Source organism: Rhinoderma darwinii, chromosome 6 (genome assembly GCF_050947455.1).
Source record: "Rhinoderma darwinii isolate aRhiDar2 chromosome 6, aRhiDar2.hap1, whole genome shotgun sequence".
NCBI classification, from domain to species: Eukaryota; Metazoa; Chordata; class Amphibia; order Anura; family Rhinodermatidae; genus Rhinoderma; species Rhinoderma darwinii.
In genome coordinates, this window is record NC_134692.1 from 143659691 (window position 1) to 143675145 (window position 15455).

At 47.7% G+C, this 15455-nt stretch overlaps 2 protein-coding genes across 2 annotated transcripts in view; one reads left to right on the forward strand and one right to left on the reverse strand.

The window, feature by feature from the left end:
- Positions 1-3966, forward strand: part of LOC142656691 (large neutral amino acids transporter small subunit 4-like) — a 35688-nt gene extending 31722 nt beyond the window's left edge. The window contains exons 6-12 of the mRNA XM_075831616.1: positions 594-754; positions 1044-1196; positions 1487-1613; positions 1698-1812; positions 2039-2112; positions 2205-2328; positions 3535-3966. Coding sequence (XP_075687731.1) covers positions 594-754; positions 1044-1196; positions 1487-1613; positions 1698-1812; positions 2039-2112; positions 2205-2328; positions 3535-3675 — 895 coding nt within the window. The 3' untranslated portion in view covers positions 3676-3966. The remainder of the gene's footprint in view (positions 1-593; positions 755-1043; positions 1197-1486; positions 1614-1697; positions 1813-2038; positions 2113-2204; positions 2329-3534) is intronic.
- Positions 3736-10415, reverse strand: LOC142656021 (phosphatidylinositol transfer protein beta isoform-like). The gene is made up of 12 exons (XM_075830839.1): positions 10279-10415; positions 9800-9830; positions 9265-9410; positions 8405-8496; positions 8295-8302; positions 6162-6236; positions 5822-5905; positions 5655-5732; positions 5248-5358; positions 4845-4967; positions 4688-4761; positions 3736-4524 (listed from the first exon to the last, which is right to left on the reverse strand). Exons 1-11 carry the CDS (start codon positions 10296-10298, stop codon positions 4714-4716), a joined length of 816 nt encoding a protein of 271 aa, XP_075686954.1. The 5' UTR covers positions 10299-10415; the 3' UTR covers positions 3736-4524; positions 4688-4713.
- Between the last annotated feature and the right edge of the window lie 5040 nt (positions 10416-15455).

Below are 15455 nucleotides of genomic sequence, written 5' to 3' on the forward strand. Positions count from 1 at the left end.
GACTGTTCCCCCTATTGGACCCCTCCAGGTTCTACACGCCACTTACTTTATACACCAAGCCCCCCCCCCCCTCCACTTACCCGGACACCCCTGTTCCCTTACCACCAAATCATGTCTGGAGGGGGTTCATGGCCCCTCCTATGCTCCTCACTCAGAGGGGATGAAGTTGGGGTACAAGCAAGCACAGATCTGCCTTATTCCAGACACCCCCAAATCACTAATCAATTACTAAAACCCACCCGCTATCAGGCTACATGTGCAGGTCGTATTGATGAGTCTTATTACTTAGAATAACGATGGCAGAACAAGTAATGATGGGGTGTGACGTGACTCCCCCACTCCACCGCCCGGTCCCTGCAAATACCCGAAAAACGAACTTAAGCCCCGAAACTTCAGAAACGCTTCGGGTATTGCGGTCGCTGAACCCCATTTTCTGGCTCCTTTACTCCCGCCACAATCTGCTTATTGTGTTCTATGGGCCGGCAAATCATCAGATGTTGAGAGTTGTAGTGAATGGGGCAGAGGGTTGTAGTTGGGACAGTACACGGGTGTAAGGAGGGGTCGGGCATAACAAGTCTCTCGCGTCTCCTCAGTGTCAGGCTGCGGCTGAACTGCTACGAGGCGGTGAACAAGAAGAAGCCGCAGGAGGCCGAGTGGTGCCAGAAGTCCCTGAAACACAAGTTCCAGGAATCTCTGAAGGATCGGGAAAGAATCCTGAGCCAGAGGCGGAAGCTGAGCTTCAAGAGGCCGGACGGTAACCAGCATTATTATATACTAGTCCTTTATAACGGCATCAGACCGCTGTCAGGTCTGTTCCGGGACAAGATCTTTATCAGCAAATATGGCCGACCAGAGAACCGGAAGAACCTCCAGTGGGTCCTGGTTCTGTTACAAGAAACCCCTGAGGTCCAGCAGAAGACAACCCCATGAGGAGCCGCGTATTTAACGCTGGGTTCCCGCTTCTTTTTGGGTTCATTCACTTTGCGACATATCAGGCGCCGACCACAACCATCCGCTGACTCTTCACTTTCTCTTTCGTCTAGTTCCCGCCCCGTCGCCTCTGCTGGAAAGTCTCACCAGTCCCACGTTCACGCTCCACCTGTTGTCCGACTCCACGCTGCTCACCTGGATCTACTTCTATGTCGCCTCAGTCAACCTACATCTTCACAGTCAGATGGATGATCCCGATCAGCCGGGTGAGCGCGACAACCGTCCCGTCCAGTCAGTTTTGTCATAGGGCATTTCCCTTTGGAAGTCAAAAACGTTAAAATGGAATCGTCCTCTTCAGTTTACAATTTTATTTTGAGGTTTATTAGTTATATCTGTTGTGACAACCAATATGGCCGCATTTACAGGAGTTGCCCCCCCAGAGGAGGGATTGGTCCCTTGCTCATATATCGCTGTATAGATCGACGGGTTTAGCTTTAGGGCCATCAACTTTCTCGGAAACAGATAAAGTCTTTATCACGGCGTCTTGTCTTCCTAGATCTTTACTCATCGGTGTTTGGGGCTCTGCAGATGCTCGGCTTGTTCACTGCGCCGCTGATCTCCATCTTACTCAATAACCACCGGATCCGAAAAAGAGCCAGAAATAGCGGACTGACCACAGCGAGGTCCTTCCATGTTATCTGATAAGACCCCATCTCCTCCTCACAATTTGGCTGTGGCCTAAACCTCATTATGTGATTGTCTTGTAGGAATTCTAGCAGACGTGCATGCAGCATTAAGAGACTGTCCGCCATCTACGCCCTCAGGTGTCTCGTCGTCATTTGCTTTGGAATAAGTTGTCTTATACCGTCCCTGAACGTTCAGGTAAATTATTTTGATAATACATGAGGGATTTGCTGCCTGGAATGTCACCCTCTGGTAGGGTGCAGTACCACCTCATAGCCAGCAGATGGCATGCTGCTCTACCTGTGCACATCACACATTCACTACCTCTCCCCCTTCTGGCTGTGCTTGGTATTACACTTAAATGATGATCTGAGGGGAAACTTTTATTACATGTTTTTTGACTTGTCGCCTCTTTGCCCCCAAGGTCGTCAGCTTTATCCTCCACGTGATTATGAGAACGTCCATGTTTTTACTCAGCTCCACCCTTTATCTCTGCATGTGAGTATGAAGAACGGGTGACATGACCGGACGACACTTCTTCCATGAAAGGAGAATCAATCGTGGGTCTCAATGTCCGTTCTGTCACGCAGGTTCCCCAGTCCACATTTTGGCGCTCTGATCGGAATCAACACGTTCATCTCTTCAATCCTCTCACTGGTCCAATATCCAATCTTCTTGCTGTTCACGGGGCCCCTGGAGAGTGACCCATTTTGGGTAAGAGACGGTCTATCTAACCCGATCCTCGTATGACTGGAGATCAACAAGTATTCTGTTACCTGGAGGGGCAGCCTGTATTATACTCCAGAGCTGCACTCACTAGGATATGTAATGTAATGTATGTACACAGTGACTCCACCAGCAGAATAGTGAGTGCAGCTCTGGAGTATAATACAGGATGTAACTCAGGATCAGTACAGGATAAGTAATGTATGTACACAGTGACTCCACCAGCAGAATAGTGAGTGCAGCTCTGGAGTATAATACAGGATGTAACTCAGGATCAGTACATGATAAGTAATGTATGTACACAGTGACTCCACAAGCAGAATAGTGAGTGCAGCTCTGGAGTATAATACAGGATGTAACTCAGGATCAGTACAGGATAAGTAATGTAATGTATGTACACAGTGACTCCACCAGCAGAATAGTGAGTGCAGCTCTGGAGTATAATACAGGATATAACTCAGGATCAGTACAGGATAAGTAATGTAATGTATGTACACAGTGACTCCACAAGCAGAATAGTGACTGCAGCTCTGGAGTATAATACAGGATATAACTCAGGATCAGTACAGGATAAGTAATGTAATGTATGTACACAGTGACTCTACCAGCAGAATAGTGAGTGCAGCTCTGGAGTATAATACAGGATGTAACTCAGGATCAGTACAGGATAAGTAATGTATGTACACAGTGACTCCACCAGCAGAATAGTGAGTGCAGCTCTGGAGTATAATACAGGATATAACTCAGGATCAGTACAGGATAAGTAATGTAATGTATGTACACAGTGACTCCACAAGCAGAATAGTGACTGCAGCTCTGGAGTATAATACAGGATATAACTCAGGATCAGTACAGGATAAGTAATGTAATGTATATACACAGTGACTCCACCAGCAGAATAGTGAGTGTAGCTCTGGAGTATAATACAGGATGTAACTCAGGATCAGTACAGGATAAGTAATGTATGTACACAGTGACTCCACCAGCAGAATAGTGAGTGCAGCTCTGGAGTATAATACAGGATGTAACTCAGGATCAGTACAGGATAAGTAATGTATGTACACAGTGACTCCACCAGCAGAATAGTGAGTGCAGCTCTGGAGTATATAAGTAGTAAAATGCTGTTCAGAGGCTGACATGCCCATTAAGCGACATTCTCCGGACTCTTTAACCTCTTATCCCGTCTTGTTGTAGATTCACAGCGTGTTCCTGGTTCTGTCTCTGGCTGCGGTCGCTTTACCGCTTCATCTCACCGTTAAGAATAATCGGCAGCACCCTCATCCGCTCTGTCGCCCCATACCCCTCCGACAGGTGACCCCGCCAACCAAGACCTGAGCCAAATCTTACATAAGTTACTCCGAGGTGACAAGAAATAACAGACGACCGTGGACATCATTCAGGATTTTTTTTTTCTTTTTATTTCCATAAATGCGGTCACATGATACCTTAAAAAAAAAGTTACTAAAGCCCCGCCCTCCAATCCCACAGTGGGCGTTTCAGCCCCGCCCACGGCCCCAGTGAATGCCCCTTCTGGTCCCTTCTCTATAAAACGTCTTTCCACTTCTGGACCCTGCAGGGAATGAACAGTAAGTGGCCCCTTAAGTGCTGCCCCGTTGGCCTCTTCTACTGAACAGCACCTGAAGAGGCAGAACAGAGCACCCCCCCACCCCAAAATGGAACAATCCATACGGAGAAAAGATTAACCACTCCACTGCTGGGCATCAGTGACTTCAGATGCTCCAGTAGCCGTATAATAAATCTGTTTGGCCTGACTGCTTGTAATAACTTCAGAGGTAGTGAAGGAACCGTTAACTGTACATGAATGGAGGCGCGGGGTATTCTCCGCCTCTTAATGTCTGTATCCAGCAAGGAAGGGTTAACTGTGCTGTCATGCCTCACTATGAATATCCTAATGCCCTATTATTCTGCAGTAGGGCAATGTAGTCCAGTGGCAGTGAAGAGGTTAACATCGCCTTGCAAGAACATGGACAGCCAGTAGGGGGCGGCAGTCCAGAAAAAAAAAAAAAAAAAAAGTTTCGTGAGGGGCCAAAGAGGCGAGACATCAACGGAACGGGCCGGGGGAGGGGTCAGCAGCTCTTCCTCTCCATTCATCACAGCTCTCAGACACGCCCCCTGCGCAGGTCAGCCAATGAGAAGGTGGTCCAGACTCCGTACGAGCGGGATCTAAAAGTAACCAGAGATGCAATGACTTATTCTGCCTGTAGATGGCGCCATTGACGAGCATGCAAGGAACAGTTATAGATCTCTACAGATTTTTTTTTCTGCCTACCAAGGTATAACACCCCCTGTGGTCACAGCCAGTACTGCACGCAGAACACATTCTTACCTGCAGAATCCACGGCCCCCGGCGCTTCACTCATCTTTGGCAGACATTCCTCTGACCGTTCCTTTCTGCCTCATCTGCCGGGTAATAAGAAGATGCATCAGCCCTAAAAACAAGAGGCGCTCAGCAGCGCCACCACCCACCGGCCGCGCGCCCTCACCTCGTCCAGCTCCCTCTGTGTCTCGTCTTCCATCCGGCGGATGTCGTCCATGTTCAGGTGCACCCACCGGTCCAGCGAGCAGAAGAGCTGGCGGTGGAAGTTTGTGAAGAGCCGTTTCTCTTGCTATGACAAAAAAAAAAAAAAAGACCTACAATTAATAATGAAGCCTTACACTCCTCCAGTCACATCCAAAGCTGCATTCAAACTTCTGCTACTTTCCTGTAAGCTCTCAAGCTATAAAAAAACAGACCGCAACTACTGCCCCCTGCTGGTTCATTGTCTGCAAAGGATCTACAGTGGGATTACTGATGAAGTGCATTATGGGATTGTACAGTCACTACATCTCTCACAATGCAACGCAGCGGGAACTCGGTAACGTTTTCTTTATGACGAGAGATCTTACCTTGTGGATAAATTTCTCCATTCTGCCCTGAAGACCCCACCAACGGAACTTGACCGTGACCAGCTTGTAGGCACACATGTGAGGGCACGAGGGGTTGTTCAACACTTCTTTCTACAATGAAGAAGCCGGTTAACTTTCTACAAACCCTGAGTGGCATAAAATATAATGTTATACGGACCCCCCAGCTGTCCTGCCTATAGTGTCAGTCTTAACTGTAGTTCTGGCATTCTATTCATGAACCAGAGAGCCCAGGATGAACACTGCTCGACGTCTCTTCTAAACGGGGGGAGTGAATTTGAGGCACAATATAATAGAGGAGGGTCCCCGATCATCAGGACAGGAGGGGTTGTATATAGGACTGGAGCCCCCTATGGGCAGAGCTGGGTTATGACAGAGGAGGGTCTTACCATCCAGTCCTTATTTAAGGGTCCTCTCCCCGTCTTCTCCGACCTGTAGGTTGCAGGATCTTCTTCTTGTTTATAGTCCTGTGGAGAAACAAGCCGAGGCGTGTAAATGTGCAGTCCCATGTAAGGAAGTCTCGTCGCGTCCCCGTAGCGCCCGCGTTCACACTCACGTCTTCGGAGATATCGGAGCGGTCTGCAATGTCGATCGGTATAACCTCCACCTCCTTCCAGGTCTCGGCATCGAGTCCATGGACCTGCGGGAGAGGATGAAACGCGGGTGAATTCTGGACGGAAGTCGCGGGTTGACGGGTTCACGGTTCCCATACGTTTCACAGCTGGAAAACACAGGGACCCGACGACGTGCAGGCAGGGGAGTCAGGTGCCGGACTATCGGAGAATTCTGCTAGTCTGAGGTGGGACTATTTTAGCCACATGCCAGATTAGCAGGATTTCCGTACCAATAGCTGCCGGATTAACAGAATTTTACTACATTGCGGGAAAGTGACTCACATTTTCCAGATTCCCAAAATCAGGTTTGTGCCAGGTCTCGATCTTAATGAAGAAGTCGTCTTTCATGTATTCATTCTGGAAAACAATTCATGGCCGTCACTTTACAGGAAGTAGTAAAAAGTCACCCACAGATCGTCACCCACATGGCGTCAGAGCCGGAAGATTCCCCATAGACACCAATGGAACAGCGCCACCTACTGGCCCAGCAGCTCCTCACGCACAGGAGGTCAGAGAGGGAAATGCTGCAGCTTAAAGGGGAAGTGACGGGCACAGCCCCCGGAAACGAACGAAACTCCCAACACTGTGCGGCCAGGACCATGCGGGCGTTAATACCCGGCTTCTGTATAACTTCCTAATATACTTTGCATTTCATTTATTCACCATTTCAAGATCTCTGCTAGCTGTTGCTGAATCAGAGCATTCCTGTTTACATCCCCAGGATAATACCCGTCACAGCTGAGGGTTTGTTACAATTGTATCCAGTCTAGATATTCCTCTGTGAGCTAAACAGCCTGGACTCCAGACTGATACATTGTAACAAACGATCAGGACAGGGCAGATTTGTGCTGCTGAATTGCTCAGAGGATTGTCTAGACTGGATACAACTGTAACAAACCCTCAGCTATAAGAAGTATTAAGTCAGGGTAGAGTTTTACAGACTCTGGAGGTTCCCATTCACTGACAGCAAGGAGACATGTGGCTTTTGTACCCTCCCACCTTACAGATCACTGGGTGATCTTGGATTATATTTGCGCCCCCTCTACTGTAACCTGGATATTGTCAGAATATCGTATACAGGAGGAGGAGGAGACGGCGCGCGCGCACACAGGAGGAGGAGGAGACGGCGCGCGCACACACAGGAGGAGGAGGAGACGGCGCGCGCGCACACACAGGAGGAGGAGGAGACGGCGCGCGCGCACACACAGGAGGAGGAGGAGACGGCGCGCGCGCACACAGGAGGAGGAGGAGACGGCGCGCGCGCACACAGGAGGAGGAGGAGACGGCGCGCGCGCACACAGGAGGAGGAGGAGACGGCGCGCGCGCACACAGGAGGAGGAGGAGGAGACGGCGCGCGCGCACACAGGAGGAGGAGGAGGAGACGGCGCGCGCGCACACAGGAGGAGGAGGAGGAGACGGCGCGCGCGCACACAGGAGGAGGAGGAGGAGACGGCGCGCGCGCACACAGGAGGAGGAGGAGGAGACGGCGCGCGCGCACACAGGAGGAGGAGGAGGAGACGGCGCGCGCGCACACAGGAGGAGGAGGAGGAGACGGCGCGCGCGCACACAGGAGGAGGAGGAGGAGACGGCGCGCGCGCACACAGGAGGAGGAGGAGGAGACGGCGCGCGCGCACACAGGAGGAGGAGGAGGAGACGGCGCGCGCGCACACAGGAGGAGGAGGAGGAGACGGCGCGCGCGCACACAGGAGGAGGAGGAGGAGACGGCGCGCGCGCACACAGGAGGAGGAGGAGGAGACGGCGCGCGCGCACACAGGAGGAGGAGGAGGAGACGGCGCGCGCGCACACAGGAGGAGGAGGAGGAGACGGCGCGCGCGCACACAGGAGGAGGAGGAGGAGACGGCGCGCGCGCACACAGGAGGAGGAGGAGACGGCGCGCGCGCACACAGGAGGAGGAGGAGACGGCGCGCGCGCACACAGGAGGAGGAGGAGACGGCGCGCGCGCACACAGGAGGAGGAGACGACGGCGCGCGCGCACACAGGAGGAGGAGGAGACGGCGCGCGCGCACACAGGAGGAGGAGGAGACGGCGCGCGCACACAGGAGGAGGAGGAGACGGCGCGCGCACACAGGAGGAGGAGACGGCGCGCGCACACAGGAGGAGGAGACGGCGCGCGCACACAGGAGGAGGAGACGGCGCGCGCACACAGGAGGAGGAGACGGCGCGCGCACACAGGAGGAGGAGACGGCGCGCGCACACAGGAGGAGGAGACGGCGCGCGCACACAGGAGGAGGAGACGGCGCGCGCACACAGGAGGAGGAGACGGCGCGCGCACACAGGAGCCGCCCAGGAGGAGGAGACGGGGCATACGGGGACCAGAGGGAGGGGCTACAGTTTTGGCCGGAGGTTGACATTATACATAGAGTGTAAACATGTTGATGGACTGTATATACTCACAGTGACAACTGAAGTCCCAGGAGAGAAGAGCGAGGAGGGAGGAGAGAGAAGGAGACATTATTATTACATTATATTATTATTACATCCGGGCAGACAGTATAACCACTTACTGGTGCGGCAGTACGGATACGCGTTCCAGGCCTTCTCATGAAACACCAGCGATCCCTCCGGGGCCAACATCTTCACAAAACTGGGGACTTTACTGCAAGACGAGAAGAACATGATATATAATATAATACACGACTACTCCTCTCATCATCATTAAAGGGCCGGTACAGTCTGTATATAAAGCCTCATCATTGTATAATAAACCGTTCTGTAACCTAAGACGGTGTTCCTAATCTTCACCATTTTCAACATATATGCTTGCTGTCAGTGAATGGCTATATTCTGATCTACATCCAGAGCCTAAAAAGCCCATCCTGAACGAATACTTCTCAGAGCTGAGGGTTTGTTACAACTGTATCCAGTCTAGTCAATCCTCTGTTAGCTAAACACATCAGCAGCACAAATCTCTCCACTGTGCTGATAGTTTGTTACAATGTATCAGTGCAGGTAAGGTGCATCAGTCTGGAGTCCACACTGTATAGCTCACAAGAGGATTGGATTCAATTGTAACAAACCCTCAGCTGTGAGACGTATTAGGTCTGTACAAGTGAACAAGAATGCACTCATTCACTGACAGCAGGCAGAGATCTTGAAAATGGTTAGAAATTTAAAAAGAAGTTACAGAACTTCTCATCAAACTGGACGTGCCCTTTAAATGCTGGCCATTTTTAAAGAGGAACACACGGAAGGACATCGGTTGCTAGGGGCAACTGCTCCCCTCCATGAGAAGCCGCCTCAGACGTTGGTTGCTATTGGTTACTGCTCCACTTTTCCCTCCAGCGTCCTCCTAACCAAGAATGATGTTTTGTAATGTCCGGGGGTCTCGGGGAGAGGATGGTGGTCTCTGAGCGGCCGCCCTCACCTCTGTAAGTGGTAGATCTTGTGGGTGTACTGCCCCTTCTCTCCATCCCGCTCATACGGCTCGTTCTTAAGGACTTCTATTCCTTCTCCTCCCCCCGTGTTCTCCTTACTGGCCTCCGCCACCGAGAACAGCTGCCCGACCTGGTACTGGAGGCACAAACAACACGGGTTACAGAACACGGGCGCCGGGGGGCACCGCAACAACGTCACAATAACGCCAAGGCCTCTTCAGTCATCTGTTATATCCGCTCCTGGGACAGAAGGGTGACAACAGCAGGGCCATCACTGCAGCTCCCACAGGGTCACCCGGACTCCCGAAGGGTCATGAACTAAAGCGTAACTAGGCATAGGGAGACTGTCCTCGTAGCAACCAATCACAGCGCAGCTTTCATTTTACCAGAGCAGTCCAGGAAATGAAAGCTGCGCCGTGATTGGTTGATATGAGAAACAGGGCCATAGAAACCGTTTAGAGGGCGACTCCAGAACTGCGATGACTGAGGATTTCTCCATTTATAGGGTCCGGGCGCCGCACTCACCTCCTCCACCGAGATGGGCAGACAGACGCGGCTGAAAGAGAGACGATAGAAAGTCAGAATAATCCACGTATCACATGACCTGTCGCTGCGGGCGATGTCACATGACAGATTGCGCAATTCCTCACGCCACATAAAAGTCAATGGAACCCCCATCTATAGAGTGATTGTCACCGCACGCTTGTTATAGCGCCCACATAGAGTGCGCCCATGACCTGCGGTGCAGAACTACAACCCCCAGCATGCACCAGCCTGAATACCGGCGCTTCTGTACCAGCTGGGAGACCTGAGAGTGAGTAAAGCCTCCAATGACCCCCTCCCTCCCCGGCAGCTCCTGTCACAGGCCCCCACCATCTGTCACCAGCCTTTACACTGCCCCCTCTGCTGACAGCAGCTTCACCCCCTCCCCCAGGCACCCCAACCGTTCATTAACGAGGGGTCCCCCGTATCACTCCCCGGTATCACGGCCGCCGATAACTCACAATTCCTTAATCAGGACCATCCTTCCCTCCCTCCGCTTCTCCAGCCCCTGCAACACAGGCCGGAAACCGGAAGCCAGGCCGCCCAGACTGGAGGGAGGGACACATGCTTCTGCATGAGTCTGGGTGGAGGGAGCCGGCAGGCGAGTGACGTCATTTCCCAGCGACGCACAATGTTAAAGGGGTGTATACAGCCGCTGCCTCGCCGGTTGCTAGGCGTCTGCTCAGTTGCTAAGGACGGGGCTTGGTAACGAGGCAGCTGAGGGAGGGCGGGCCAGTGAGGAAGAGGCGGGGCTTGTGCAAAAGTTCCCAGAAAACAGGAATGAAATGTTAAATACTTTTGTGTCAAAAAAGACAAAAGTATAATAGGTATGATACCTTTATTGGCTAACCATAAAAGTTCTATATGCGGCTTTCAGAGCACAGAGGCCCCTTCTTCAGGCAGTTTACAAATGGGAAAAAACTTCTGAAATGTTCCCGTATATGGCGCTGTAGCAAAAAAAAGTGCGGGTAATATATAGGAGTAGTGATGGCAACCATATAAACACAACGTCTGCAGAGAAGTGACGTCACACCTGTAACATCACTTATATCTGGAGAGTAGTGACATCACTCCTGTAACATATCACTTATATCTGGAGACTAGTGACATCACTCCTGTAATATCACTTATATCTGGAGAGTAGTGACATCACTCCTGTAATATCACTTATATCTGGAGAGTAGTGACATCACTCCTGTAATATCACTTATATCTGGAGAGTAGTGACATCACTCCTGTAATATCACTTATATCTGGAGAGTAGTGACATCACTCCTGTAACATATCACTTATATCCGGAGAGTAGTGACGTCACTCCTGTAATATCACTTATATCTAGAGAGTAGTGACATCACTCCTGTAACATATCACTTATATCTGGAGAGCAGTGACATCACTCCTGTAATATATCACTTATATCTGGAGAGTAGTGACATCACTCCTGTAACATATCACTTATATCTGGAGAATAATGACATCACTCCTGTAACATATCACTTATATCTGGAGAGCAGTGACATCACTCCTGTAATATCACTTATATCTGGAGAGTAGTGACATCACTCCTGTAACATATCACTTATATCTGGAGAGTAGTGACATCACTCCTGTAACATATCACTTATATCTGGAGAGTAGTGACATCACTCCTGTAACATATCACTTATATCTGGAGAATAGTGACATCACTCCTGTAATATCACTTATATCTGGAGAGTAGTGACATCACTCCTGTAACATATCACTTATATCTGGAGAGCAGTGACATCACTCCTGTAACATATCACTTATATTTGGAGAGCAGTGACATCACTCCTGTAACATATCACTTATATCTGGAGAGCAGTGACATCACTCCTGTAATATATCACTTATATCTGGAGAATAGTGACATCACTCCTGTAACATATCACTTATATCTGGAGAGAAGTGACGTCACACCTGTAACATATCACTTATATCTGGAGAATAGTGACATCACTCCTGTAACATATCACTTATATCTGGAGAGTAGTGACATCACTCCTGTAACATATCACTTATATCTGGAGAGCAGTGACATCACTCCTGTAATATATCACTTATATCTGGAGAATAGTGACATCACTCCTGTAACATATCACTTATATCTGGAGAGTAGTGACATCACTCCTGTAACATATCACATATATCTGGAGAGTAGTGACATCATCCTGTAACATATCACTTATATCTGGAGAGTAGTGACATCACTCCTGTAATATCACTTATATCTGGAGAGTAGTGACATCACTCCTGTAACATCACTTATATCTGGAGAGTAGTGACATCACTCCTGTAACATATCACTTATATCTGGAGAGCAGTGACATCACTCCTGTAACATATCACTTATATCTGGAGAATAGTGACATCACTCCTGTAATATCACTTATATCTGGAGAGTAGTGACATCACTCCTGTAACATATCACTTATATCTGGAGAGTAGTGACATCACTCCTGTAACATATCACTTATATCTGGAGAGTAGTGACATCACTCCTGTAACATATCACTTATATCTGGAGGGCAGTGACATCACTCCTGTAATATATCACTTATATCTGGAGAATAGTGACATCACTCCTGTAACATATCACTTATATCTGCAGAGAAGTGACGTCACACCTGTAACATATCACTTATATCTGGAGAATAGTGACATCACTCCTGTAACATATCACTTATATCTGGAGAGCAGTGACATCGCTCCTGTAACATATCACTTATATCTGGAGAGTAGTGACATCACTCCTGTAACATATCACTTATATCTGGAGAGTAGTGACATCACTCCTGTAACATATCACTTATATCTGGAGAGTAGTGACATCACTCCTGTAACATATCACTTATATCTGGAGGGCAGTGACATCACTCCTGTAACATATCACTTATATCTGGAGAATAGTGACATCACTCCTGTAACATATCACTTATATCTGGAGAGCAGTGACATCACTCCTGTAACATATCACTTATATCTGGAGAGTAGTGACATCACTCCTGTAATATCACTTATATCTGGAGAGTAGTGACATCACTCCTGTAATATCACTTATATCTGGAGAGTAGTGACATCACTCCTGTAACATATCACTTATATCCGGAGAGTAGTGACGTCACTCCTGTAATATCACTTATATCTAGAGAGTAGTGACATCACTCCTGTAACATATCACTTATATCTGGAGAGCAGTGACATCACTCCTGTAACATATCACTTATATTTGGAGAGCAGTGACATCACTCCTGTAACATATCACTTATATCTGGAGAGCAGTGACATCACTCCTGTAATATATCACTTATATCTGGAGAATAGTGACATCACTCCTGTAACATATCACTTATATCTGGAGAGTAGTGACATCACTCCTGTAACATATCACTTATATCTGGAGAGCAGTGACATCACTCCTGTAATATATCACTTATATCTGGAGAATAGTGACATCACTCCTGTAACATATCACTTATATCTGGAGAGTAGTGACATCACTCCTGTAACATATCACATATATCTGGAGAGTAGTGACATCATCCTGTAACATATCACTTATATCTGGAGAGTAGTGACATCACTCCTGTAATATCACTTATATCTGGAGAGTAGTGACATCACTCCTGTAACATCACTTATATCTGGAGAGTAGTGACATCACTCCTGTAACATATCACTTATATCTGGAGAGCAGTGACATCACTCCTGTAACATATCACTTATATCTGGAGAATAGTGACATCACTCCTGTAATATCACTTATATCTGGAGAGTAGTGACATCACTCCTGTAACATATCACTTATATCTGGAGAGTAGTGACATCACTCCTGTAACATATCACTTATATCTGGAGAGTAGTGACATCACTCCTGTAACATATCACTTATATCTGGAGGGCAGTGACATCACTCCTGTAATATATCACTTATATCTGGAGAATAGTGACATCACTCCTGTAACATATCACTTATATCTGCAGAGAAGTGACGTCACACCTGTAACATATCACTTATATCTGGAGAATAGTGACATCACTCCTGTAACATATCACTTATATCTGGAGAGCAGTGACATCGCTCCTGTAACATATCACTTATATCTGGAGAGTAGTGACATCACTCCTGTAACATATCACTTATATCTGGAGAGTAGTGACATCACTCCTGTAACATATCACTTATATCTGGAGAGTAGTGACATCACTCCTGTAACATATCACTTATATCTGGAGGGCAGTGACATCACTCCTGTAACATATCACTTATATCTGGAGAATAGTGACATCACTCCTGTAACATATCACTTATATCTGGAGAGCAGTGACATCACTCCTGTAACATATCACTTATATCTGGAGAGTAGTGACATCACTCCTGTAATATCACTTATATCTGGAGAGTAGTGACATCACTCCTGTAATATCACTTATATCTGGAGAGTAGTGACATCACTCCTGTAACATATCACTTATATCCGGAGAGTAGTGACGTCACTCCTGTAATATCACTTATATCTAGAGAGTAGTGACATCACTCCTGTAACATATCACTTATATCTGGAGAGCAGTGACATCACTCCTGTAATATATCACTTATATCTGGAGAGTAGTGACATCACTCCTGTAACATATCACTTATATCTGGAGAATAATGACATCACTCCTGTAACATATCACTTATATCTGGAGAGCAGTGACATCACTCCTGTAATATCACTTATATCTGGAGAGTAGTGACATCACTCCTGTAACATATCACTTATATCTGGAGAGTAGTGACATCACTCCTGTAACATATCACTTATATCTGGAGAGTAGTGACATCACTCCTGTAACATATCACTTATATCTGGAGAATAGTGACATCACTCCTGTAATATCACTTATATCTGGAGAGTAGTGACATCACTCCTGTAACATATCACTTATATCTGGAGAATAGTGACATCACTCCTGTAATATCACTTATATCTGGAGAGCAGTGACATCACTCCTGTAACATATCACTTATATTTGGAGAGCAGTGACATCACTCCTGTAACATATCACTTATATCTGGAGAGCAGTGACATCACTCCTGTAATATATCACTTATATCTGGAGAATAGTGACATCACTCCTGTAACATATCACTTATATCTGGAGAGTAGTGACATCACTCCTGTAACATATCACTTATATCTGGAGAGCAGTGACATCACTCCTGTAATATATCACTTATATCTGGAGAATAGTGACATCACTCCTGTAACATATCACTTATATCTGGAGAGTAGTGACATCACTCCTGTAACATATCACATATATCTGGAGAGTAGTGACATCACTCCTGTAACATATCACTTATATCTGGAGAGTAGTGACATCACTCCTGTAATATCACTTATATCTGGAGAGTAGTGACATCACTCCTGTAACATCACTTATATCTGGAGAGTAGTGACATCACTCCTGTAACATATCACTTATATCTGGAGAGCAGTGACATCACTCCTGTAACATATCACTTATATCTGGAGAATAGTGACATCACTCCTGTAACATATCACTTATATCTGGAGAGTAGTGACATCACTCCTGTAACATATCACTTATATCTGGAGAGCAGTGACAT